Source organism: Trachinotus anak, unplaced genomic scaffold (assembly GCF_046630095.1).
Source record: "Trachinotus anak isolate AG129_WGS33_773 ecotype Australia unplaced genomic scaffold, CSIRO_AGI_Tana_v1 ptg000026l, whole genome shotgun sequence".
NCBI classification, from domain to species: Eukaryota; Metazoa; Chordata; class Actinopteri; order Carangiformes; family Carangidae; genus Trachinotus; species Trachinotus anak.
In genome coordinates, this window is record NW_027273877.1 from 11,123,660 (window position 1) to 11,151,580 (window position 27,921).

A 27,921-nucleotide genomic window follows, 5' to 3' on the forward strand; every position below is an offset into this window, starting at 1 on the left:
TTATTTTATTACTACTGCAGGGGTCACTATTGAGTGACCAATACAGTGTCAATACAGTGCCGACAGTTTGTGTAGTGTGTCAATACACTCTTTGAGGTATCATCATCCCATCACTATTATTTAAACATGTAGACTGGAGAATCCAGAGAAAAGCTCTAAAGCCAAGAGCAAAGAGCAGACAACCACAGTTAGAGAGAAGCTGGTGAGCACAGCAATTTGCTGCTGAAAAGCCAGAGAATCATATATGTATATTATACTCCATTCTGTATTTCCTCTACAATGAAATTGAAAACATCACCCTTTTTTATGTTGTCAGTTTCTGTTTTTGAGTTGTGTGATTTTTCTTGAACATGACCCACGAAATGAAGCCGTTAAGACAAATGTGTTATTTGCTTATTAAAACAGGCATAATTCAACATTATTCTAAAGTTAGATGGATTTAAAGGTTGCCTTGCAGTGATGCTTTTCATCCAGCAGAGGGAGTAAATGGACTGATCTGCTCCCAGGCAGAATGGAGACTGAAAAGCATCATTGACACGTCAACAAATTGTATAGGTTTTATCATGGAGATGAACTACATGTAATTTTCTGGTATATGTCTGCTATTCATTCTGCTGTAAAACTCTGTTCATCTAATTGGTTGATAAATAACAAATTAAAAATCACAGTCGCCAAAGTCCATGCAATCCAGTGAACACCTTAGCCTAAATGGAACATCACAGGATTTCTGAATTAATGGTATCAACCTAACTTATAATGTATTTATCATATATTTACCATCTTGATGTTGCCATACACAATATGTTATAAAATGTGGAATTAATAGTTGTAGTATGTAGAAGATGATTCCTAAAGACTCTCCTGGACATTTTCTTTTGTCAGACAAACTTTATATTAAAAGTATGTATGAAAATCAGAATGAACACCTTATATTCAAATTTAGTTTTTTTTAGCTTTGGTTTGGAATTTTACTTATGCCATATGTATGATACAAGACCATCCTATACAACAAGATGTCAATTAACAAAATGATTTACAGTGCAACACCGAAGTAGAAATGTTATAATACAGACATTAATTCTGGATGTCTCTTTTCTTCAAGTGTAAACTGTCCCTTACTTTTCACCCTATTTCCTCCTGTATTCCTTCCTTTGTCTCTCCTCCCCCTTTTCTCCATCTACTCTTCAACACCTCCCCTCTGTTCTCTCTAGTTCCTTCTTCCCAAAGAGTAGCTTTCTTTCACACTGAAAAATGGAGGAGAGACATGAAGAGTCGTTGGCTTTCTCTGTCAGGGTCTTCATTCTGCAGGAGGAGGTGAGGGCTGAGGAAGAGCACATGGAGATGCATGAGGAGGTAATTCCATAGGCTGCACATGGCACACTCACAAAAACTTGTCTGGTTTCATCTAATGTATGCTGTAGTACACTGTCCAGGTTTAATTTGAATCTGACCTGCTTTAATGCAGTTTATTCTAGTGGGCACACAAAAATGTTAATCAGAAAACACAAGATAACAATACCATGGAGTTGGAAGCTTTGAATTGCACTTCCATTATTTTCACAGTACATAGCATACAGCATGTATGAAACGTTATTAGCCTAATCGATTCCCCCATTATGTCCACGTGTTTCATATGTATCAAGTATAGATTATGTTATTATATATAGGTTCTACAGCATTTATCTGAAATGTATAGCTTCACCAAGTTTTGAAGCTATAGCTGGTGTGGAAGAAATGCATTCATTTTTTTTCCCCATTAACTTTTTAACATAGGATGGGTTTTTTTTTATATAATACAAGAAAGATGGTTTCAGACAGCTAGGGATTCATACCTAAGGAACCAATCCTGTCAAGTTGCAGGGACAGGGAGTGGGACGGGGAAATAAATTTGGTGCACAACAAACTCGTCACTCCTTAGCTTCTGAGTCTGGGTCTGACTGAGGCTCAAACATGTTGCTGACATTTTAAAACACATCTCTGTTGCTACATTTTTGCCTCTCATCCATACTACTCTGGAGTTACTGAGCCTCGAAAACGGAGCGTTTTGGAAATGCTGCTGGCCCTGTTTTAGTTTGAAAATTCTGGGGTAAAACATGATGTAGACACACTGTGTCACTCCTGATTGGGTCTTTTCAGCTGCGACAACCAGTAGTGAAAACATGAATTACAAGTGTAACTGACGCACGAGACATTGGGGGGTTTTATTTTCAGAGGTGTCCTACTCTCCATAACAAATGGACCAGGGGATTAAAAATGGCAGAAACACAGAATAAAGCAGTGTCAGTGATTCACTAATGCTTTTTGGTTGATACATGAGGTCTTGGAATGGCTGAAAGCTACTCGACTTAGTTACTTTGATAACTTATGAATGTTCAGCATGTTTTTACAGGCATCTCAATTATCCACAGAGAAGTCCTGCTTTCCACAACAAATGGACCAGGGAAACAACAACGAATAAAGCAGTTTTATTTTAAAAATCAACGATTTGCTGACACTCTGTGGTGGACACAGGACATCTCAGATTGGATGCATGGTCATCCACAAGGGGATGGGACCTAAGCTGCTATTTACCTGGCTGTTTTCTCTGATAACTTAAAATATATAGTTGAAAACAACCAAGATGTAAAAGAACCTGCCTAAAAATGTGACTTAAAACAAGATAATAGTCAATTTGAGCTTTTGGGAAACAACAGCAATGCTTTTTTTCCCCAATTTTTTATGAACATCTTTCAGGGTTAGGGTTACATAACATAACATTGATGCATATGTATAGGGGATATGACATCACTGACAAGCAACCAAATGAAATGGTGCATAACTGTAGCCATTTCTCAATACAGAGTACTAAGTTTGGGCCTGCACTCGGAGAGTTTGAATCTCAGAAGTTTAACTCAGAAGTCCAGGCTCCCGAAGATGGGAGGACTATTTGCAATTGGAACAGCAGCACTCCTCCTAATATCAGCAGCTCAGTTCAGCACAGGTTAAACTTCAACACAACTTTACCTGACTGTACTGTGACAAAATACTGTAATCTAAACTCAAATCTCCACAAACAGATGGAAAAATGGGATTGACAGAGTGTAGTAAAATATATACTTCATATTTCATATGTAATTTATATTAAAAATCTATTGAAATTTAATATGAACCACACTACCTCTGTTCATTTTCATTTATTTATTTATTATCAATATTATTTATATTGAAATGTTTATTTCTACATATAAAAAGACCAAAGATGCAGCATTGTTGTTGAACTGTCCAGGAAATCAGATATTTTTAGCTCTGTCTTCTCAGATTAACTAGCAGCAACATATATTACATTTCAACTTAGAAACCAATTACATTTTCCAAAAGAAGAATTTTATCATAAAATGCTACAGAGACAAACTCGTCTGGCAGTGTAAAAGGAGACACTTGTGTTTTTTAGTGGGTTACTCGCCTTTAAAAAACACTTAGCTTCGAAATGCTTGCTAACTTTTGTGTGAAAAGGTATTAGAGGCTGAAAAATCTCCTGTTACACCACTCAGACTGTGACTGCATTAGGTGTAGAAAAACGTTCACTTTTATTACTTCACCGGCCAAGACAAGATAGACATAAACGCACTTTCATTATAGCAACATCAGACTAACCTTTTTCATGACAGGCTTTCAGGACAAAAAAAAACAAACAACAACAATTAGCTCTCTCTCTACACTGCCACAGGCCTTCTTCCCCCAAAACTGGTAGTAAAGTGTCACCAAAAATGTTCCTATGCCCCCACTTGCAAGTGCAGTAAATGTATAGATGAAACTAAGGAACAAATCATTAAGGCTTATAATACAAGTGCTACTATAAAGGGATTTCAGCACAGACTGTTCACAGAAAACTAAATCTTTTACAGGTGCCACAAAAGCAGCACTGTCACTGCCTTCTGAAATGTTTTGACTGACACATAACAAATCCATGTTGCTTGCTCTGCATGCCTCTGGGAGATTGTTGCCTGTTGATGCTACAGAACCTAATGTTGGTTAAATTATCAGTGATTGTGGTCAGTGATGGTGAGTGCAATAATTAAAGATTTAAACAGTAATGCTAACTGTTTACATTACAACATTTTTCCTGTGTTTAACATGAAACCAGTAACAGTTTCGTCTCTAATGGTGACCACTAAGCCGTCATTTGAATTAAATGAAGCTTTGATGCAAAGAATTTGCTTCTGTGACTCTTATTCATCGAGTTTCTCAAGGAATTGTTTCAGCCCTAGATATTAAAAACATATTACCTACCTCAGTGGTCAGACTGAACATCAAAAGGTACAACATTGAAGTAAACTTCACTGCAACACAAACTGGAATATGTTTATTAATTATTATTATATGTTTACACACAATGTTGAGCGCTGTCCAATCAGAACGAACCCACCAAGGTAATGTTATTGGTGGAGAGACTAGCCACAGAATATAGTGAACTTTTTGACGTTGAACTACATCAACAATATGAGGCCTACTGCCACAAAATGTACATAGAGGAAACGCAGTCGTCTCACTTGTCATTAGATAGAAGCAGGTTTAAGGCACTTCTGTATTAGCTGTCCTTTTTAGATCTGGAGTCTACATCCATTTTTTTTTAATACAGTCTATGGCAAAACACAAGGACAGAGAAGAACACAGATCGAGAAACTGCTCATGATTAAAATCACTGGCTGCAGTCAAAGAGTCAAAATAATTTCATTTCCTAACCACCTTTTCTCGACCTTGATGGAAGATGTCATAAGGGCAAGGAAAGATGTGAAGGAGACCTAAGGAAAAGACAACCGTGATTAGAATTCGACTGCACTTCTGCAATTAAAACAGAAAGAAGAATTGAACAAGGATCAGAATAAATAAAATTTAGAGTGTAGTTTCCTGACATGGACACTTTTGACATTTTTAAAAATGTGTTTAATAGCGAAATTTAACTTGTAGCACTGTACACAATGTAAGGGTATTTAGTGACTCAACGTTTATGTATGTAGTTTTTTGTTACGAATTTGAATTTCAGTGTGCCCTCTGCTTTAAGACTCCTATAGGAACTTATTCGAAAGAGAAGAAAAATATATTTATGGATTTGGAGCTCAGACAATCATACAAGTATTTCCATCACTGTTGGATCATGTTAAAAATTATGCTCTGTTGTTTCTACATTTATATGGGCCTACCATGGTGTAGACCCATATAAATGTGATTTGCTTCAAATGTTGCTGCAACAAAGAACTGTGGGACGGCATTCTTTCCTTTCCTTTCTTAAAGGAAGGTCCAATGTACCCTATGATAAAGAAGATATTATAGGAAGCACTGATGGTCCATTCCTTCTCATTAAGAGAATTAAAACAGCTCTTATCATGGCTGCCGCTTAGGCAATTCTGGCCCACTTCACTCAATTAGGAAACTTTCCAAGAAAAACTACTTTTTGACCACAGCCTCTATTTCTCTGGTTTGAGAATTGCTGCAAACATTTGGGATAATGTGAGTCCATAACAAAAAAATATATAACATAGGTCTAGTAATTCTGAGATATTTTAATTTGTAAATGTTACATATTGTGACTTTAAATCAGATCTGGTTAATGTGGTGTAATCTTGTTTAAGATGAAACACTGTGTCTGGTTGTGTTCTGAAGGAGTTGCAGGCCCAGGAGGAGGAAAGCAGAGAGCAGCAGATCAGTGTGTGCAGACAGAGAGCTGAGCAGGAGCTCACTCTGCTCCTCACCCCCGGACTGGAGTTTCAGCAGCTCACTGTGCAGGATGGTGAGTACTGGAGGATCACACACATTATGCTTACTTATTCAGAGGATCCCATGGAATAAAGGTGTAGTATAGGAAAGAGTGAAGTGTTTAGATAAAGATGAGGACACACCCAGAGCTGGAATATTCGAATCACAATCAACAACAACATTTACACTTATCTTATCTTTATCTTATTCTTTACTCAAGTATAATTTGCATATATAGAAGCAAGATAGTGACAATTATTGTAGCTGGTGGAAGAAACTATTATTTGTACTGTTGGCTAGTTCAATCCATTACAGTGCATTACATGAAATGATATATAATAATTGTTTTGCACTGTAAAAATCTGTTTTACAAAGTTATTACCAGTAAATTCATCCGATCCTAAAGGTCTTCTTGAAACAAAAAAGTGAAATTATTTAATCCTGATTCATTACAAACTTGTTTCGAATATGTTCTTGCTCTCTAAAACAGAGAGGGGCAGATTTAGATTTCAGCACTATAGTAAAATATGAGAAAATTATAATCTGTGCACAGGTGTCTAAATTTCAACGTACAGTATATAAATATACAGAAGCCCTGAAAAGGAAGTAATTTTTTTTTTTTTTTTTTGTTGCCAGGATCATTTTCAGTGATCAAGTTTTTGTTTTAGTTCACTTGTGAAAAAAAATCCCTGAAAGGCAAGTGGTTTTTTTTTTTCTTTTTGCTAGTATAATTTGAAAAAATCTGTATAAACAACTCCCAAGAGGCTCCCAAGTATTTTTTTATTGCTGGGAAGAAAGAAAGAAAAAAACCTTAGAGAAATGATTGTAGGAGCTATTTGTGAAGTTAGTCTTAGTTGTAAGTTTAATTTGCTTATTATGAGTAATCTTGTATGATTAACTTAAGTGTTTGTTTTATTTAGATTAGATTTTTTGCTTATATTATTTGTTAGTTGTTTGTTTAGGATATGTAGATTTGCATGGTTAGTATTTTGGTTTATTTATTTTTTGGTAAATGGATCACACTGCACTTGAGGTTATTTGGGTAGGTGGGCACCTTGAGTACCAGCATGCACCTGGGTGGGCCTATGGTTTTTTACCAGACAAAGAAGGCAGCAGGAGCCATGATTTCCTTTGCTCTTTTGTTCGTTTTATTATTTTGAAATAAATCATCACAAAACGCAAGGATTGAGTTTGGACATTCATCTTCTTTTGCCTGCGTTAAACCACATTCCTATGGTGCATCAGTGGCCTTTTGATTTTGGTTGGTTTAAAGATTAATTTGTTTTTTTTTTTAATGGACAAATGGCCACTACAACAAGTAAAAAACCCGCCCTTGAACTCAAAGGAAGGATCCTTCATCATTGGACAGATTGGATCTTTTTGGATTAAGAAATGATGATCAGAATGGGTTGTTTTGTTCAACACCTTTTGTAACATCATCGGCATCAGCGGGACAATGTCTGCGGCTCAGATGAACAAAAGTGCTCAGCCGTTTCACAAGAAACCGGTATGTAATACTGCTGCTGTATTGGACAACAGTCAAGCGAGTGGAGTTTGAAAATCAGTATTTCATATTAAATCGGAAAAGTTTGAACGGCGCTGAATTGCCGTACGTCAGCGTTACGCACACTTTACGCATAGCTATCAGCGGTCTCCATTCATAAAATTGCTCAACCTCAGTGTGTGGTGTTGTGTGGGCTGAATTGGATCTGATCAGCCAATAATTAAATTGTTTTTGTTATTTTTTATCTGCACGTTTTGTCCAATGTGGATGTTGATTGATGCACAACAAGCAGTTTTGGAAGAATCAATAAAATGTCTGACGATACGCCGAAAGAGGCCGAAATGTTGCCAACTAAAAGGACTATTAAGCTCACTTCTAAAGGATTGTGCTTCTACATAGAAATGAACCAGGAAAAGAGGAGTGTAAAATTCAAACAAGCAAAGATGTCTGTGGAAAAGATCACTGTGTTAATGGAATCAAAAGAAAATGTCAACTCAGTGAACTTGGAGCTTGCAAATGTTATCCAGTGTTGTCAAGACGCAAAAGTGCTGCATGAATCTTTAATAAACTCACCTTTGCCACAAGATGAAATTAAAAGACAATGTGAATACTTCGAGGCAAAGATGACAAAGTTGAATAATTTCATTGAAACGGTAAAACACTGGCTTTCCGAACTGGGTCATCCATATGTGAATCAAAATGTTGAATATCCTGATGATCAAGGTGTCACTGATGAAATAAATCCTCCAATGTGTCAAGTGTAAAGACAAACTCTGTAAAACCACACTCCCAGTTATCACGAACCTCCTCGACTGCATCAGCGCGTGTTAAAGCCCAGGCCGAGAAGGCAGCGCTGATGCAGCGTGTTGCTGCGCTAAAAAGGAAACATTTAATCGAAGCTAAAGAGGAAAAACTAAGGAGAGAAAAGGAACAACTGGAACTTGAAACTGAACTGGCTGCAACAAGTGCAAAACTTAATGTTCTGGAGATTAATTCATCTACGTGTGGCTCAAAACGTTCAGACGGGATGAACTCTTATTTTGAAAGGAACATTTCTCAAGGAGGAAATGTATTGAATCTTGATGCTGACATGTTTGTACCAGTAACCTTGGACAAAAAGGTGAATGTTACTGATGTGCCTGTCATACCTCAACCACCAGTTGTTAGGCCTAAACAAAACCGAGAAACACAAAGGAATGAGATGTTTTTGGATGTTGGTGAATCAGTTCAATTTACATCGGCTACTGATCAAAATCAAGCAGGATTGGTACATCCTCAATATCATGCTCTGACAAATGGTTCTCAAGATGAAAATGTAAACATTATGCAGAGACAAAATGACATCGCTGCTCTGCTGGTTCAACAAAATTTAAGTTCTGTCCTTCCATCAAGAAATATCCCTGTGTTTGATGGAGACCCTCTTCACTACAGGTCTTTCATCAGAGCTTTTGAAAATGGAGTGGAGGAGAAAACATCTAGCTGGAGTGATCGTTTACATTTTCTTGAAGAATACAACGGGGTGAACCAAGGAACTTCGTGCAAAGTTGTCAACACTTGCCTTCAGAGATGGGGTACAACAAGGCCAAAATTCTTCTAGCGGAGCATTTTGGAAATGAATACAAAATTGCAAGTGCTTATATGGAAAAGATTCTTAACTGGACACCTGTTAAAAGTGAGGATGTTAAAGCATTACAGTCATTCTCTCTATTTCTGCGAGGATGTTCAAATTTAACAGAGCAAATGACACAAATGAAAGAGCTGGACTTGCCCTTTAACATGAGAAGCATCATCATGAAACTTCCTTACAAGCTAAGGGAAAGATGGAGGAATGTTGCTTGTGATCTTCTTTAGAAAAATTGTCGGAGAGCACTGTTTGTTGATCTTGTTAGTTTTATTGAAAAGCAAGTCAAAATTGCCTCAGATCCGCTTTTTGGCAACATTCAAGACTCACCACCCATTAGATCCAAGTCCTCCAAGACCAGCCATTTCATACAAAAGAAGAAGGAAAGCAGTTTTGCTACTAAGGTCACCACGATAAAGGAAGGAGACATGACTCAGTGTACAGGAAATAAAATCAAGCTCTCCTCAATTCAAAGTTGTCTGTTTTGTTTTCAGGGTAATCACTTACTGGATAACTGCTCTCAGTTTAGAATGAAATTACATCGGGATAAGATTAATTTCATCAAGGAAAAGGGAATATGTTTTGGCTGCCTGAAAGTAGGCCACATGAGCAAAGACTGTAGGAGTCGTTTGGATTGCAACGTGTGTAACCAAAAGCACCCAGGAATCCTTCATATTGAGCGGCAGGATAAAGGCACATCCTCCAAACAATCACAACAGACTGTGAGCTCTCCAAGTGTTTCAGCTGTAATGACACAGACCTGTGGTCATATTGGGGCCGGTGCTGAAGATGATTCCATCTTTTCTGTTGTTGCAGTTAAAGTTAGGAGCCACGAGAGTAACGAAGCTGTACAGACATATGCTTTTTTGGATCCCGGAAGCTCAGGAACGTTTTGCACAGAGAGCCTGGCAAGAAAATTAAATGTGAGTGGCAAAAAGACAAGTTTTTTGATGAGAACAATGGGGCAAAAGAAAATTGTAAATGCTCACATTCTGTCAGGTCTTGAGGTGTCTGGTGTGGACATGAACGATTTCATCCAGTTACCTAATGTTTTAACACAGAGATCCATGCCTGTCTCCTCACTCAATGTCCCTCAACAAGAGGATCTTGTTCAGTGGTCTTATCTGAAGGATGTAAAGCTCCATGATATTGATGCAGGTGTAGACCTCCTAATTGGAACTGATGCCCCCAAAGTAATGGAGCCTTGGGAGATAATAAACAGCCAGGATGAAGGACCCTATGCAGTAAGAACCAGGGTCGGTTGGGTCATTAATGGTCCACTTCGTGGCATAAGCGGTAGGAGTAAGAGTGGCTGCCCTGCTGTAACAGCCAACCGAATCTCCATTGAACATCTTCAAGACATGTTGGTTCAACAATATAACCACGATTTTAATGAGAGATCAGTTGAGGAGCAGATTGAAATGTCCAGAGAAGATGTCAAGTTCATGAATGTTGTAAGTAGCAAAGCAGAAATAATTGAAGGTCATTATTGTATTGACTTACCTTTCCGACAGGAGGATTGTGTCCTGCCAAACAATCGCTGTGTTGCAGAACAGCGCCTCCAAGGCCTGAAAAGAAAATTTGACAGGAACAACATATTTAAGGAAGAATATACTGCATTCTTAAACGACATGATTGCTCAAGGATATGCTGAAGTGGTGCCTGCTGATCAACTAAAACAAAGTGATGGAAAAGTGTGGTATATTCCCCATCATGGGGTTTATCATCCCAGAAAAGGCAAGCTGAGAGTTGTGTTTGATTGTGGAGCAACATATAAAGGGACATCATTGAACTGCCAGCTCTTGCAGGGACCTGATCTGACCAACACTCTCATTGGAGTCCTCACTCGATTCAGGAAAGAACCTGTTGCAATAATGGCAGACATCAAAGCCATGTTTCATCAAGTACGTGTCACAGATAAACACATCGACTTTCTCCGTTTCCTCTGGTGGCCAGATGGTGATACTGCGCAGCCTCCACAGGAACATCGCATGAGAGTTCATCTGTTTGGTGCTGTATCCTCACCAAGTTGTGCAAATTATGCTCTGAGGAGAACAGCAGAAGACAATGCACAGCATTTTCCACTCGAAGTGATCAATACAGTGAAACATAATTTTTATGTGGATGACTGCCTGAAAGCCATGGCTTCAGAGGAAGAAGCTGTACAAATGATCAGAAATTTGACTGCTCTCTGTGAAAAAGGAGGATTTACTCTTTCAAAATGGATCAGCAACAGCCGTACTGTGCTTCTGTCAGTCATGGAGGAAAGGAGAGCAAATAAAATGATGGAGATGGATTTGGATTCAGATCACTTTCCAACAGAGCAAGCACTTGGGCTACAATGGTGCATTGGGACTGATATGTTTCAATTCAAGACTTTAGTTCGAGAACAACCACATACCAGGAGAGGCATTCTTTCTGTGGTCAGCTCTCTTTATGACCCTTTGGGATTTTTGGCCCCATTCAGTATGCCAGCTAAATTATTGCCGCAGGAGCTATGTAGGAGAAACCTGAAGTGGGATGAAGTCATTCCCCATGCCTTCTCTAGGCAATGGTCTGAATGGTTCCAGGATCTTCAAAAAATGGATGAGTTCAAAGTGGAACGCTGTATTAAACCCAGAGACTTTGGAGTCCCAGTTTCAGCACAGCTTCACCACTTTTCTGATGCTAGTCAAGTTGGATATGGAACTGTGTCTTACTTGAGACTGGAAAATGATCATAAGATACAGGTAGCATTTCTCATGGGAAAGGCTAGAGTTGCTCCGCTCAAGCAGACTACTGACTGTTCGAGTTGATAAGATGCTGCAGAAGGAGTTACAACTTATGCTGGAGACATCAGTTTTCTGGACAGACAGTACAACAGTTCTTAAATACATTGCAAATGGGACCAAACGATTCCACACTTTTGTAGCAAACAGAATTTCTGTCATCAGAGAAGCTTCAGATATTGAACAATGGAGATATGTGAGTTCAAAAGAAAATCCAGCAGATGAAGCATCAAGAGGAATGAAGGCTCGGGTTTTCCTGACAGACGGGAGATGGTTAAATGGACCTGAATTTCTCTCCAAACCAGAGAAGGAATGGCCTAATCTGAAAGACGACTGTGACGTGATTTCTGACGATGACCCAGAGGTCAAAAGGGACTTGACAGTGAATGCTATTGTCCAGGATGCGGAAAAGGCCACCGGCCAGCTGATCAATTGCTTTTCCTCCTGGATTAAGTTAAGAACATCTGTGGCTTGGTTTTTAAAAATCAAAGCAGCACTTATGACATTGGCGCAGAAGAGGAAGGAGTTTAGTGCTTCCGCAGGCCTTAATAAAGATCAAGAAGTGGATAGAAAAGTTCAGAACTTTAAGGTCACGCTTGAAAAACAAAGTCTGACTCCTGAAAATCTTGTAAAGGCAGAAGAGTCCATCATTCTGTATGTACAAAAACACAAGTTTGAAGCTGAAATCGCCTCACTCAAGAGTGGATTTAAAACCATCTCCAAAGAAAGCACGTTGTACAAACTGGATCCAGTGCTGGATGATGGAATCCTCAGAGTTGGTGGTCGGTTGAATAAAGCAGCATTGTCAGCAGAATCTAAACATCCGGTGATTCTTTCTAAAGACATGTGTGGCGACCGGGGTTGGAGGTTAGCCAATTAATTCACTTTAACCTTAGCTTAGTGTTGCCAGACAACGCCACCCTGGGAATTTCACCCAGGGAACTATCATAATCCTAAAGGCACGCAAATCCGTCATACAACGGGGCAGAGACGAGGTCAAATTACAAAAATCACTTTATTAAACATTGAATAATAAAAAGAAGGCCATAGCATCCACCTGATGTTACCAGGGAAATGAGGGGAACCAATCAGGGTGGAGGCCTACCAGTAGGGAGATGGGTCCAAGAAATAAAGAGGGTCCCGGGAAGGTCACCCCAAACACTCGTGACACACACACACACTGGTGAAAATCAACCTGGGGTGAAAGCATACACACGACACACAAAGGAGACACCGCCACCGAGGACACCACGTCCACCACTGTAGTCTCAACCCCCTGAAAGGACAAACACAAGAGTAAAAAAAAAAAACACAATATATAAGAACCAAAATCAAACCTAACTATACAAAAACAAAAATTAACTAAACTAGGTAAATAAATCAATACAAAAACTGAATCATACTTTGATAAATAACCATTATCTACAACATACTCAGAAGTAACCACACGCCCACACACACTTAACCAAAATTATTAATTATAAGTAGTAATCAACTTAAATTCCCACAAACCAAAAACAACAACTTTTAATTGCATGCGGACACTCACAAGGCCAGTGAACGCACACCACAAAATATAAACATAAATTTCCCCTCCCCAATTAACCACACACACACACACCCACACACACACACACACACACACACACACACACACACACACACACACACGACTTAAAGAGGCCGCCAGGCCGAAGCGACCAATGCCGCGGGTGCCGACAACCCTCCGTGAGGCAAGGCAGTCCGAAACGGAGCGCCGGTGCTCGGCTCCAACAGGCCAAGCTGTGCGGCAGAATCAAAGCAGTCCCCAAAGTACAGTAATTCCCCAAGGAGGGCAATCCCCTAAAATCAGTGTATTTCTCTATAAGCAAAGCAATTCGCTGTGAGCAAAGCAACTTCCTGTAGGCAAACGACCTCCCGTAGGCAAAGCAGCAGTGGTCAAGCGGGCAGTGAAAGTAGCCGATACAGTCGTTCCCCCAGTAAAGCCGTTACCAGTCCAGCTGCCTCTGTCCACACATGCAGGAGAGGGGAAGGACCCAAGACTGCTGTTTCTGCAGCAGCAACCTGCAAACACACACACACACAAATTGCCATATGCGCACTGCAGCAACAGCGCAGTACATGAAACGGAGGACCCACCGGCAGTAATCATGTGCAGCTCACCGACCCACGGAACCCAATCCGGCCCTACAACAAAAGCAATAGTCTTATTTACTGTCAACTAAACATGCAAACTGGTAACCCAGCCACAACTAGCCTACCTGCAAACCCCAACAGAAGAAGGACAGGGATGAGGCAACAGGAAGTGACGTGCCCTCGGCCTCCACAAGCAAGAGAGAAATCCGGTGACACCTACCGGCTTTTATACCCCCCTCTCCCTACTGCCATTGGCCAGAGGGAGACAGGCAATTAGGCACCATCTCCTACAGGTGGACACAGGGCCACAATACTCATCCTGCTACACATGCATGTAGCCACACTCATTTTGCGCTATATCCATAACCAACTGGGGCATACAGGGAGGAATCACATGCTGTCCAGGTTACGGCAAAAATACTGGATCACTAACGCAAACTCTGCTGCCAGGAAGATAATATCCAACTGTGTTGTGTGCAAACGCAACAGGGGAAAGCTGATTGAGCAGAAGATGGCTGACTTACCTGAAGAGAGAGTGCTGCCTGAAAAGGCTCCTTTTACAAATGTGGGAACTGATTATTTTGGCCCCATTGATGTTAAGAGAGGCAGAAGTCATGTTAAAAGATATGGAGTGTTGTTTACATGTCTGACTAGTCGTGCTGTGCATCTGGAAGTAGCTTATACATTAAATACAGACTCCTGTATAAATGCAATTCGGAGGTTTATCTGTAGACGAGGTCCAGTCTCAGATATCAGATCGGATAATGGCACAAATTTTGTTGGAGCCAACCGAGAGCTGAAGGAAAGTCTGGTTGCTCTGAATCATAGCAAAATTCAAAGGGCTTTTGTTCAGGATGACATTAAATGGAGCTTCAACACACCAGCAGCTTCCCATCAAGGTGGTGTTTGGGAACGTCTGATTCGTTCAGTGAAAAGCGTTCTCACTTCAGTACTGAAACAACAAACTCTGGAAGATGAAGGGCTCCAGACCGTCTTCTGTGAGATTGAGGCAATTCTGAATGACAGACCCATCACAAAAGTCTCAGATGATCCAGATGATTTAGAAGCTCTCACACCAAATCACATTTTAATGTTGAAAGGAAAACCAATCATGCCACCAGGACTGTTTGATCGAAATGATCTATACATAAGGAAAAGGTGGAAGCAAGTACAGTATATTGCTGAACTGTTTTGGAAAAGATGGATTTGTGAGTATCTACCCATAATGCAGGAGAGACAAAAATGGACAAGGCCAAAGAAAAACCTCACTCCTGGAGACATTGTTCTGGTCGCAGATGCCTCAGCTCCAAGATGATCTTGGATCATGGGGAAAGTTTTGGACATCAGACCAGATCCAAAGGGCCTGGTACGCACTGTGCGTCTTCAAACTAGGACTCGTATTCTGGAAAGACCTGTGACGAAGCTCTGTCTACTACTGGAAGCAGCGGTTTAACATCATGACTCTCTCTTTCTCTACTTCTATTTTTTCTTTCTTCTTCTCCAACTAACCTATGTTTTATTTTGCAGATTCTTTAAGAAGATGGTCCATTTAGGGCTATTATGACATATAAAATAGGTCTGTCTTGTAGTTGTAGTTCCAGAAGTAGCTCCTTTTTTTTGTAGATAACTGTAATTGTGATATTATGCACAATTAGGGGCCGGAGTGTAGGAGCTATTTGTGAAGTTAGTCTTAGTTGTAAGTTTAATTTGCTAATTATGAGTAATCTTGTATGATTAACTTAAGTGTTTGTTTTATTTAGATTAGATTTTTTGCTTATATTATTTGTTAGTTATTTGTTTAGGATATGTAGATTTGCATGGTTAGTATTTTGGTTTATTTATTTTTTGGTAAATGGATCACACTGCACTTGAGGTTATTTGGGTAGGTAGGCACCTTGAGTACCAGCATGCACCTGGGTGGGCCTATGGTTTTTTACCAGACAAAGGAGGCAGCAGGAGCCATGATTTCCTTTGTTCTTTTGTTCGTTTTATTATTTTGAAATAAATCATCACAAAACGCAAGGATTGAGTTTGGACATTCATCTTCTTTTGCCTGCGTTAAACCACATTCCTATGGTGCATCAGTGGCCTTTTGATTTTGGTTGGTTTAAAGATTAATTTGTTTTTTTTTTTTTTATGGACAAATGGCCACTACAATGACAATATTTCCTGCTGGTAGCATAATGGAAACAATTGAGTATATAAGTGAATTTTGGCCCATGTTAAATTAAAGGGAAGGTCAGAGAGTGTCACCAAAAACTTTAAGAATAATTGTCTGGGGACCTTAAACACTGTGCCAGGTTTCATGTTAATTTGATTCATAGCTGTTGATATCTTGCCCTGAAAAAAAGTGATTTTTCTTAGGCAACAGAGCATCAATCTTCCAGTTTCCTGTTTCCAAAGAGATGGACTGCTGCCAGGTTGGAGGTCAATCCTTCCTGGTCTCTGTTGGCAAGATGAGTCTTCTGCTACAGTTCAAAAGTCCAACTGGTTTGTACAATATTTTGTATTTGTACAATATTTGTATTTGTATGTATGTATTGTTCTGCTCATTGATGTGTATGAGGAACTCACACATGTTGCCTTGTTCTTTGGTGCAGATATGAAGAATTTCCAGCAGTTACTGAAAAGAAAGAATGAAGAAGAGACCACAGACAGAGATAAGAGAGGAAGCAAGGATACAGAGAGTCAAACACTTTCTAGGAGACATCCCACAATGACTGAAAACATTTCTACACAGGGCTACCAAGTAAGACTCTCAATAATCCTGACTGTTGTCAAAACTAGACAGGAGAAGAAATACAAATTGTATGTGAAATTGTTGTGCGCGTGTGTGTGTAGTTCCACAGCTGTCTGTCCCAGCAGCAGAGCCTGCTTCAGGACTATCTGAGGACCGCCACCTATCAGAGGGCCATGTTTGTCAATGACACTGATTTCAGAGACAAGGTGATAGCACACATTACACACATCACTTTTGATGGAAAGGGTATGTTATAAAATAATAATAAATAATTCCATTTCACATATATAAATGGTACAACCCATTGTTTTTCTTATTCGTGTCTATTGCAGATTTGTACAGTGACATAGTGTAGTATTTAAGTGCAATTCAGCATTTTACTATTTATTGATAAAACATATTCAAGCAGACCAGTAATATATGGAGCCGATGAAGGGATATCAGGGCTTACTGACATAATATTGCCCTATTATCCTTTTCATCAGCTATGGTAACATGTGTTCACCAGAGTAATAGCTGACCTACAGATGGGTGACAAATTAAAAGTAAAACCAACAATAGATATTTTCCTCTTGCCATCTTGATACAAAATCAGAAGCAGCTGGCACGATCAGCCCCGAGAGCCAGGACCAGAGGCATGTTGTTTTCTGGTTATCAGTCTGTCCGTACGTATTTATGTACATTTGTCTGTCCATTCGTACCTTTCTCGTGGACACGATATCTCAGTAATGCCTTGACGTAACTTCTTCAGATTGTGGTGACCTCACAAAACATGTTATTGGCCTTGTGAACACAATCTCAAAGTCAAAGGTCAGTGTAACCTCACAAAACACCACTTAGATATTGCTAAATACTTTACACAGGACTTATGACAAAATTTCACAAAAATGGCACAGATTTTATGACTCTGGATAAACAGGGATGTAATCTGAGTCACAGAGGCATACAACCACAAGGCAGCAATTCTAGTTATACCTACCACAGAGTATGATAGGATGTTAACTGCTTAATCGCACCTTGCAGTGCACCTGTGCGGAAGCATTCGAAGCATCTACATTTGTTATGTTTCTTCACTCACTTTTTCCTTTCCTTTAATTTGTTGCCATCTGTTTATTTATCACTAATAAAAGAAGTCAGGTGAGTCAGTCAGACCGTGTAACAGGTTGTAAACGGGTTAATAAAGTTATTTCAAGGAGAAAATGAAGGAAAACAGTAAAATTATGACCCAAACTGTCTCTTACAAAAGTTCATACAATATGTTTATATGTATTTAAATTGTTTGATTGTGATTAGAAGCGGACAGCACTGTGACCGGGTCTCCCTCTCTCCTCCTGTCTGTGTAGGTGGTTCTGGATGTATGTTGTGGTTCTGGTATTCTGTCTTTCTTTGCCATCCAGGCTGGAGCCACCAGAGTGTATGCTGTTGAGTCCAGCCCCATGGCCAAGTATACACAGGTCAGTACATTTAAATCGTGTTCTTTGTCATTATATTGTCAGCTTTAAAAGACAGTTTGTCACAACTGTACACACAGGTTTTCCAACTGGTCATATTCATTGCAGAAATTAAACCATTGTTTGAATCTCTGAACTTAACTACAAGCAAGATTTGAATCTCCTGACTGTGAGCTCAGATGCAGAGGTTGGAGAATAATGCGTGTATTGGCTTTGCTAGAGCCTAAAGAGAAACCACAGCAATGCACTTGATAGCACACACACACACACCCACACACACACACACACACACACACACACACAACACATGCACACACACGCACATTACATGCAGGGCATGCATTCTAGGGAGTTAATGGGTTGCAGCAACATCTGGCCCACAGTTCAGAAGGGTAGGGGCTAGAGGGAGACGCTGATACACACAGATTATACCGATATATGGTATGGAGATTATGGCTGCCTTTTATACCATTGCAGAAACCTATTTCACATAAAGGCCTGACTTAGAATCAAGTTTCCTAACCATTGGCTGCATTTACATGGGATTCTTTTCCCTTTAAATATCATCAATATGATAAAGGCTTCACAAGGTGTCACATTCATCTGTACCACAGTAGGTAATCAGAGTAAATGTTCAGCTCCCCTGTGTGTCCAAATATCACTGGGCATGATACTGAACCCCAACTGTTCCATCTTTGTATGAGTGCATTTATGGGTGTGATGTATGGATGTGTGTATGTGGCATGTAGAGTGCTTTGAGTGAGAAAAGCGCCAAATAAGTGCAGTCTGTTTACTGTAGATATACCTAGTACATTAGATACTTCATGTACCTTTCCTCACATCATGGTCCAATGTAGTGTTCAGTATGTGTCATGGTCCTATGGAGGCAAATGAGGATTCTTTGGTTACATGGCTCTACAGTGTGTAATTTAATGAAGCAAGTGTTTTCTGTCTCCTGTGCAGATACTGGTCCAGAGTAACAGTCTGTCTGAGCGGATCAGGGTCCTAGAGGGGAAAGTGGAGGAGGTCAGCTGTCCTGACATGGTGGATGTCATTGTCTCTGAGCCAATAGGTTACATGCTGCTCAATGAGAGACTCATGGAGAGCTTCCTGCATGCCAGGAAATGGCTCAAACCTAATGGTAGGTGTGGAGAAATGTCAGATTTAAGGAGGATTTTGTTTGATCAAAACTTGGGTCTTCTGTAATTTTTATGATATAAATGATGGGCAAAACCACAAAAATAAGATCTAGGCTTTTATAAACAATAATTATTCTTTAAGAAGGGTAGAACAAAGCCTCTGAAACTCTTTGTCCACTTTTTATTCATCAATAATTATTGATAAATAATGCAGATCAGTTAAAGACCAATTTCAAAATTATACCTGGAAAGGACAGAAAGTTAAAGTGATGTTTTTAGGCAATTTATGTTTTTTTTTGTTTTTTTTAAATGATGCTTCTATTTTCTTCTTCAGTCCTCTATGTCTCGCTCTTATTAATTTTCTGTGTCTCCCAGGTCTGATGTTTCCCTCCTGTGGCGATATCCATCTGGCTCCCTTCAGTGATGAACAGCTCTACTTTGAACACTATGCACGAGCCAGTTTCTGGTCTGTCTCTCAACACACACACACATGCACACACACACATACATGCACACACACGCACACACATATGCACAGGCATAAATCCATGCATGAGAACACAAACACACTGGCTCCCATTCTCTCTCTCTGTCTCTCTCTCTCTCTCAAACACACACACCACCACACACACACACACACACACACACACACACACACACACAGTGTTCTCATTGCTTGACCTCAGTCAGGCATGTTTCCTGTTGGGTGTAAAACGCTCGGGTTCAGTCCAGTCCTGACTCATACAGACCAACTAAGATTTGACTGATAGGGGATTTTTTCTAAGCCGATAAGTTTGGGTTGAGGCTGATACTTAATTTGAATATAATATATTCATAGTACAGTGTAGTTCATATAATGAAAAAGTATTATGTGAATGCTGTTGCATGAAAACCTTTATTAGGAGCTCCTAAAACATTTGAGAAAAGTAATGGCACATATCCACAAAGCATAGACTTATGCTTAATATACTTAATTCAAGGTTCCAATATGTAAACTTATACATAATACTGACATGACTTTCTGTAGCAAACACTTCCATTCTCTTAACTCTCTTAAACAAAAATTTGGTCGCTAACTCTGCAGACATCCAGTCTGGCTTGCCTAGTCCATTAAACTGTATGCTGTGGTGGCATTCTTACAACAGAAAAATGAAACTTTCCTGTTGAGACATCCTGTTCCACAATGCCAACATGTGCCAGCATGCTGTGCACATGATTTCCTCTACAGTTCATATCTAGAGCCAACACATCCTTTGGGGTGTGTAAAAAGTCCAGTTCCACTTCAAAATGTTTGATAGACATCGTATTGCACTGTATATTATAATACACAACAATAGCTAACATTAGCATTAACAGCTGTTTACTTACCAGTCTAGAAGAAACATGAGTTCAGCATCAAACTTCATTCCTTTGCTCACCAAGAATTTCTACTGAAGTTAGCATGCTAACCAGCTAGCCCCAGCCTGTCTCATCACTTTCCTGTCTCACTGTAGCCTCCAATCTTCCCTGAAGACATGGCGCTGCTCAGAGGACATATTATAACCTCTTGTCTTGTAAACCAAAGGAGCTAGCAGCTAACAGCCTCATTTAGGCTAAATAATACATGATAGTGTTATCTGCGTAAAAGTGTATATCAGTATTTGGCACAAACAGCTCTACACCTACTGTAGCTATAGTGATATGGTGAACATTAACACGTATAAACATGCAACCAATGTGATATATACACATAAAGCTGAGAATCATTTTTTAATATATGAATTTGTTCATTTGTTTAGTTACACAGTTATTGAGGTGATGTAGTCATGCCAACAGTACAGGCTCTGTTGTGCAGTTTGTCTGTGCATACAGTGAGTGTATGCAAGCATACTAGTATGTATGTGTGTGCATTTGTGTGTATGTCTGTGTGTGTGTGTGTGTGTGTGTGTGTGTGTGTGTGTGTGTGGGTGTGTGTGTGTGTGTTACCATGGTCTGTGCCCTTCACTGCTCCACCACTATGTGCAGGTCAGGCTCAGTCAGCCTTGAGGAATGTAAGGCAACTGATGTTGACACAGAGAAAGTTTCAAAAATACGATTTCTGCCTGTATGATATAAGTCATTGTGAAAGATGAAAACTCCTGACTTAGTCATTAGACAAAAAATTTAAAATCAAAGGAGTTAAGATTATAATTGCAAAAAATTAATTCAATGTATTACAGCTCTGTGTTTTTTCCACAAATAATCCGAAAAGTTGAAAAAATAATGTACTTACATCAATAGTTTGTGCAGATATGATAAAAGTTGTTTAAATCTGTCACCTAAAATGATTTGCTCAAGAACTAGCAGCTGTATCAATCTGTATGTAAATTACTTAAGTGTTTCCTCTATTTTTCTTTCTTCAGGCAGCAGAGAAGCTTCTATGGTGTTAACCTGAGTGCTCTTCACAGTGCAGCAGTGGATGAGTTTTTCAGGCAGCCTATAGTGGTAAGGTTTAGCAAAATTCTACTCACTGTGTATAGTAAACCAGTTACCTTGCTAAAATATCAGCATCTTATAACAAGTACATGTTGTATAGCTAACAGAACTTAGTTTTTTAACTGCAATGGAGATCTTAACATTTCTAAAGATATAACATTTATCAGGCTGAATATTGGGTAAATGAAGGCATCTAAAATGATTCCATATTGCTTGGTTTGGTTTGGTTTGGCAGTCTTGTCAGTCATAATTTTGGCTTGCTCGTTGGCTGACCACAGAGGGAGTTAGAGACAGCTATTAGATAGGTTTTACTCAGAGAGGAAATGTACTCTGGTCATTAACCACAATTATAGTAGCAACCTATACTATAAGTTATATCTTGGTCTATTTTGACCTCTTATACAGAAATGTAATATATGACATAAATGTCCTTATATCAAGTTTGATGTTGCCATATATGTCACCTATAAGGGGATATTTTATTATCACACATATACATCCTCTGTATATAAGAAGATATATGTTTATAAGATATATAAAATACCCATTCTAAAGTTTGTATATGTTAGAAAAATATATATGAGTTTTATATATATATATATATATATATATATATATATATATATATATATATAAAGTTTTTAATTTGGTATAACACTGTGACCATATACCTTAATAATATATATTTAATTTATACATGCAATTAAAAAAACATACATGTACATATAACGATAATGTATGCTTATATACATTTTTCTCATTAATTTTAAACATGTCTATCGTCCCATTCTGGGAAAGTGGTCTTAGACTTTTGGAACCCACTGTATATAATATGAACATATACTGACAGGCTTTGAATAGGATGAATATATATTTATGTAACATATATAGTATATGTTACAGTTTCTGTTAGGTTTTTATATATAATTATAATAATTTGTTTAATTTTTATGTACATATATGTTTACATAAAGTCAATATGTGTAGATATATTACACTTGTGTATGGGCTTTTCTGCTGTCAAAGAAATTGTCAGTTAGGTGCCCCAAATAAGTGTAAGTAGAGTTAAAATAAGAAAAAAAAAAACACTTAGTACTTATTTTTTTAACTTAATTTTGTCAACATATTCATTATTTAATGTCTTTTTCAGGACACATTTGATGTGCAGATTTTGATGGCCAGGTCTGTTAAGCACTGCATCAACTTCAAGGAGGCTAAAGAAGAGGATTTGCACAGGTTATCATGGTTGATTGTCACGCTTATCAAGTGTTTTTGAAGCATCTGAAGTTGCATTAATAGATTTACTGGTGGAGGAAGCGTTAAGATCTTTAACTTAAGTTGAAGTAACAATACCATCTATAATACCTAATATTATACCAAATATTACATGTAAAAATCATGACATACATGTAAAAATCCAGCATTAAGATTTAACTTACAGGACTATTTTTGACAACATTTTGATGCATACCTGATATTTTCAGGTTCCATCCTCAATTACTTAAGTAACAACTTGTCAGCAGTTAATTAGCAGAAAATCTAAATACAAAGACTGGCAGAAATAAGAAGTTATATCTATCAGTAGTGTAGTAAGTATTCAGATCATTTACATAAGAAAATACAGTAGTAATAAATCAATGTAAAACATAACAACTAGGTAAAGCTAATTTAGAATTGTCATTATTTTGTTTATTTTCAGCATAATGCACATAAAGTATCATTTATACAGTATGTTTATTGGATTCATAATGCATTAGAATAAGCTGAATTTTAATGTGGTAGCTTGTTGAGAAGAGACTAATTCTAACCTCACCATATACTGTTGTCATTTTATGCATTATTTTTTATATAAATTAGGTTTTGTACACACAGTAGCCTCTTATCTATAAGATCTATATCTCCTGTCTATAACAGAACTGCAGTTGTGAGATAAATGTAACACATTAAAAAGTAAGGTAGACTGGGGATGGTTGCAACACTTGGAATTTCTCTATTTGGATTATATCAACCAAAGTTTCATATTTTGAATTTATATGTGTCTGCTAATTACCCATACCACTGAAAGATCATTACATATACATATCATTCACAATATTTATTTGATTGGAAGAATTCAGATGATTGGAAGAATTCAGATGTTGCAACTCCCAACTCCCAGCCCTGGGGATGGTTGCAACACAGATCAGGGACAGTTGCAACATGTCGCAAATCCATCAACTTTCAGTCATCAACTTTTGGCTTTTTGCAATAATATTATAGTATTTGTTGGCAGAGGTAGAAAGCTTGAGAGCATATTTTTCATACATGTTAACAGTGTTCTTCATTTAATAATATTTAACAATGATGGAGGTTTTTTTTTTGCACATAGAACATAGGTCTTCACCTTGAGTCAGAACAGGCACAATTTTTTATATCTGTTTTATTGCTTAAAATAAACAGGACAGACAGATATATATTGAGAGACCATGCATGTGTTCTGCTAACTAAAATTATTGAAAAATACAGCTTTGTGGTTTGTTTTGATTTGGCTATTTAGTTTGAGGACAGTTACAATAACTTGTTGCAGCTGCCCCCACCAATCAGCCATGACAGAACATAATATGGTAGTTTGACACACCAACCATAACACACCATAACCATGTCACTTAGAAGTTAACAAACTTACTTAGCAGTAGAGTAAACTTACAGTATGCAAAAGGTCAGGACAGTTTGAAAAAATACAGCTTATGAAAAAAAATACTTTCATATCTTCAGAACAGAAATGTGTTTTCTGTCTTCCTGGTGAGGGGATGGTCTAACTATGAAGGAAGAGGACCTGTGCAGCCATCCCTTGTTGCAATCGTCCCCAGCCTCCCCTACCATATTTCCCTCTGTAATGTAGTGAAGTTGATGTAAAATGTAGCATGAAATAAAAATAATTAAATAAAATACATAAATAAAATAAAATACCTATAAATGATATTTTGGAAGTACAGCATTACAACAAATATTTGAGGACTTAGAGAATGAAAGTAAAAGTAAAACGATAATAAAACAACAAAGGGCACAAAGAACATGAGAAACATTGTATGGACTAAGGGATATTATGAACACAGGAGGTACCAATAATTTGAACACTCAAAAAATGTGTGTGACATCATTGTCAAAAAGCAGCAGAACTTTCTGAGACGAGGGAGACATTTTTATGTGTTGCTTCTAGAATGGAGATTCCCTTTGTGTTTACACTGCTGCAGTCTGGTCTGGTTCATGGACTGGCCTTCTGGTTCGATGTGGCTTATCTGGGATCGAAGTAAGTGATACTTTCTTCTAGTTTCTTCTAGCTGTGCTGTGATTGATTGATTTTAATATGTAAATATAAGGTGACAGAGAAAACATAGAGGAAAACCCTTTTAATACAATTTATTCTGAGCACAGTTAAATTAAGACTCTGATGACAAAATATTCACTAGAGTTCAGTGTCCAAAATATCCCTCCTGTCACTGCAGGTCAGCAGTGTGGCTCTCCACAGCTCCCACTGAGCCTCTGACCCGCTGGTATCAGGTCAGATGTTTGCTTCAGACACCGCTGTTTGCTAAGCTTGGACAAACTTTGTCTGGGACTGTTCTGCTGGCCATTAACAACAGGTACACCTGTGCTCATGCCTGGCCCTCAAAATGTGTGTCTACAAACATCACACAGAGTGGAACAAGACTGTTGTAGCAGTGGCAGTGTTAATTTACTGTACTTCATTATCAGTTCTATTACTTGGTTCAGAACTACTCCAGAGTCTAAGAAATAATTACTACCATTATTCTTTTCCCCATTCCAGGCAGAGCTATGACATCCACATCACAGCCACAGTCGACCAATCAGGCTTCAGATCTGGAAACATCCTGGACCTCAAGGACCCTTTCTTCAGGTCACTTTTTATGCATATGTTACATTTTATAACTGATTACTTTGTGGCTATTTAACATATACTGGAATATGATATCAATGGAAATTCAACTTGAAATGGGTATTTTCCTTTACTTTAATATACTCCAGAGAGAAGTCAGTAATAGCTATGGCTAGACTAGTTATAGTTAGACTAGTGGATAGACTTTTCATCCAGTCTGAGAGTGAACGAAGGCCTGAATCTTGTTTTTTCATTTTGGTGATGAAAGAACCTTTCTTCTATTATTTGTAGTACAAATTGTGTGTGTGATATCCAGGTTAAAAAATACTTTAGTATAAATGTGATTCTGTGCAGGATGCCATCCTGGTTCCACAACTAGAGACCTTCAGAACACTGTAGGTTAACAGTGGTCCAGACCAGGAGCCTCTCTCTTCCAGCATGCAAGGTGAGGAAACAGAGGTAAACCTTAAACTTCTGCATAGAAAACATAAGCCATGTGTCTGTTATTTACATTGGCCCTGAGAGTTCAATTAGGAAAACATGCAAACAGACAAAACACGAGCAAATTGAGGAACACATCTTTATCAATTTGACAACAGATTGTGCTGCAAATACACACCACACAAGCAAATATAGAAATGCACTGCAAACACTGACAACACAAGCAAATACCTTTACATTAATTTAAAATGGCTGTGTTCAAAGTTCAGACCAGTAACAGCAGCTCCATGATTTTCTGTCTTGTGAGCTTGAAGTTCACATCTTCCTATGCTTTGTTGCATCAATACTGAACAAGCAAGCAGTGGGGTCATATGTTTGGCAAGAGGCAAACAGCTGGCCAATGAGAGCCATCATTTTTCTTTGTGAAGGGAACTCATGTATTATATAACCTGTGATCTTTTTAATGGACTATCTGAGAGTTTAGAAATTTAATGTGAATTATTTTATTAACGATAGTACTACTGTAGTGTAACTTACATCAACAGTTATTTATTATAAGATTATTATTATCATCATGAATGTAACAATGAGAAATATTTTGTTTACTGTCAATCTCTTTCATCTCCAGAGGAATCAGATAAGGAATCATCCTGTCACACCTCCACACACCTGACTTATTTTTGTTGTTCTTTTATACATTTTGTCAACAAATATTGGTAAATTTAATGTTGAATTGAAAGTAAAATCAAAGTAAAACCTGAATTTGCTGCCCTTAGTCACTTTTAAAGATAACTTCAATTTAATATAAATGTCCTACAGCTGTATATACATGTATGTATTTAGTATGCTGTAATAAAATGTCCCCCTTTCACAAACTGGAATTCATCTACTGTTGAATGCATGCAGCACACATGGTATAACAGCTGCTTGGTTGTACATGCAGTATGAAGACTGTATTTGCTTAAATGATCTCAAGTACTACTGTATATACAAATGCTAATTTAACTTGAAAAAGAAAATGTAATTCCACAATATGTTGTTATCACAAAATGTTATCAGGGTAAAAATAAAAATGAAAATGCACTAATTGAATTTGCATTTTCATTTTTTCCATACTTGTATTGGGATCTATGGAAGCCTATAGTGGACTATATTCAAATGATGTGTAGCAGACATACTGGGCCTGGTTTATGTGGCCATAAGCCACAAGTTCATAGGAAGGACTTGCAGAGTTACTTACTCTCCCCACCATCAAACTATGAAATTGATAGGAAACAGACAAAGTATCCCTTTTCCACAAACACACCAGCTTTTAGCAGGTCACAGAGACATATATATCTTGACAGTGGGTCAAAGGGTCATCTCCAGAGGTTCAATAAATGCACACAAGATTGGAGTAAACAACTAGATTCCCCATTGAATTGAATTGGTATTTGATTGTTACTTATATAGGAGAAGTAACATCAAAAAGGACTCTGATTAATACTAAGGTGTGAATCCTGGACTCTCTGTTTCACACATGCAGACACACACACACACACACACACACACACACAAACTAAGGTTTCATGCTCTTCCTCTGTCCCTCTTTAGACAACAGAACCATAAATTAGGGTACAAGCCTATCCAGACTAGGAACCAGCAGTTTACTCTTCACAGACACAGATCTGAGTAAAACTATTAAATCATCTATCTAAATATTCTGTAACCGATCTGATGTTTTGGGTAGTAAGTCAATCCCTAAATGTATATCCTATAGAGCTGAGATGTAACATATAGAGATGAAGATAATATCTTTCATGTGACCAATACTACCACGCTTCACACAAGACAACAGACACCACAGACATCCACAAAATTATTATTACTATTATAATCAAAGGATTCTGTGTAAGCCAAACTTATTTACTATTAGATTTAGGAAACATTGGTTGTGTTGTTTGATCAGTTAACCACTTACTTTAAGGTTCTGAAGGATGTAGGCCTAATATGTAATCTGTGTTCGTATGGTTTTCCTCCTGTCATTATTAGTGCCATTAGGTTTATATGTTGTGTCC

General features: G+C 38.2%; 1 protein-coding gene and 1 long non-coding RNA gene across 6 annotated transcripts; one reads left to right on the plus strand and one right to left on the minus strand.

Moving 5' to 3' along the window:
• Window positions 1-1,097: 1,097 nt before the first annotated feature.
• Window positions 1,098-26,739, plus strand: LOC139609702 (histone-arginine methyltransferase CARM1-like). Of its 4 annotated transcripts, none has more exons than XM_071464579.1 (15): window positions 1,106-1,353; window positions 5,641-5,767; window positions 16,127-16,252; window positions 16,363-16,511; window positions 16,604-16,708; window positions 17,900-17,956; window positions 18,917-19,094; window positions 19,468-19,558; window positions 21,474-21,555; window positions 22,697-22,782; window positions 24,746-24,835; window positions 25,032-25,169; window positions 25,355-25,444; window positions 25,778-25,868; window positions 26,493-26,739. In XM_071464579.1, exons 1-14 carry the CDS (start codon window positions 1,252-1,254, stop codon window positions 25,800-25,802), a joined length of 1,446 nt encoding a protein of 481 aa, XP_071320680.1. In that variant the 5' UTR covers window positions 1,106-1,251; the 3' UTR covers window positions 25,803-25,868; window positions 26,493-26,739. The 4 variants fall into 4 exon arrangements, with proteins under 4 accessions (XP_071320681.1, XP_071320680.1, XP_071320679.1 ...); XM_071464578.1 differs by having other exon boundaries at window positions 1,108-1,353; window positions 17,846-17,956; XM_071464580.1 differs by lacking the exon at window positions 25,032-25,169 and having other exon boundaries at window positions 1,098-1,353; window positions 17,846-17,956.
• Window positions 12,623-16,109, minus strand: LOC139609704 (uncharacterized). Of its 2 annotated transcripts, XR_011685334.1 has the most exons (3): window positions 13,888-16,109; window positions 13,766-13,813; window positions 12,623-13,690 (listed from the first exon to the last, which is right to left on the minus strand). It is a non-coding gene; the product is annotated as an uncharacterized lncRNA (long non-coding RNA). The 2 variants fall into 2 exon arrangements; XR_011685333.1 differs by having other exon boundaries at window positions 12,623-13,813.
• Window positions 26,740-27,921: the final 1,182 nt, after the last annotated feature.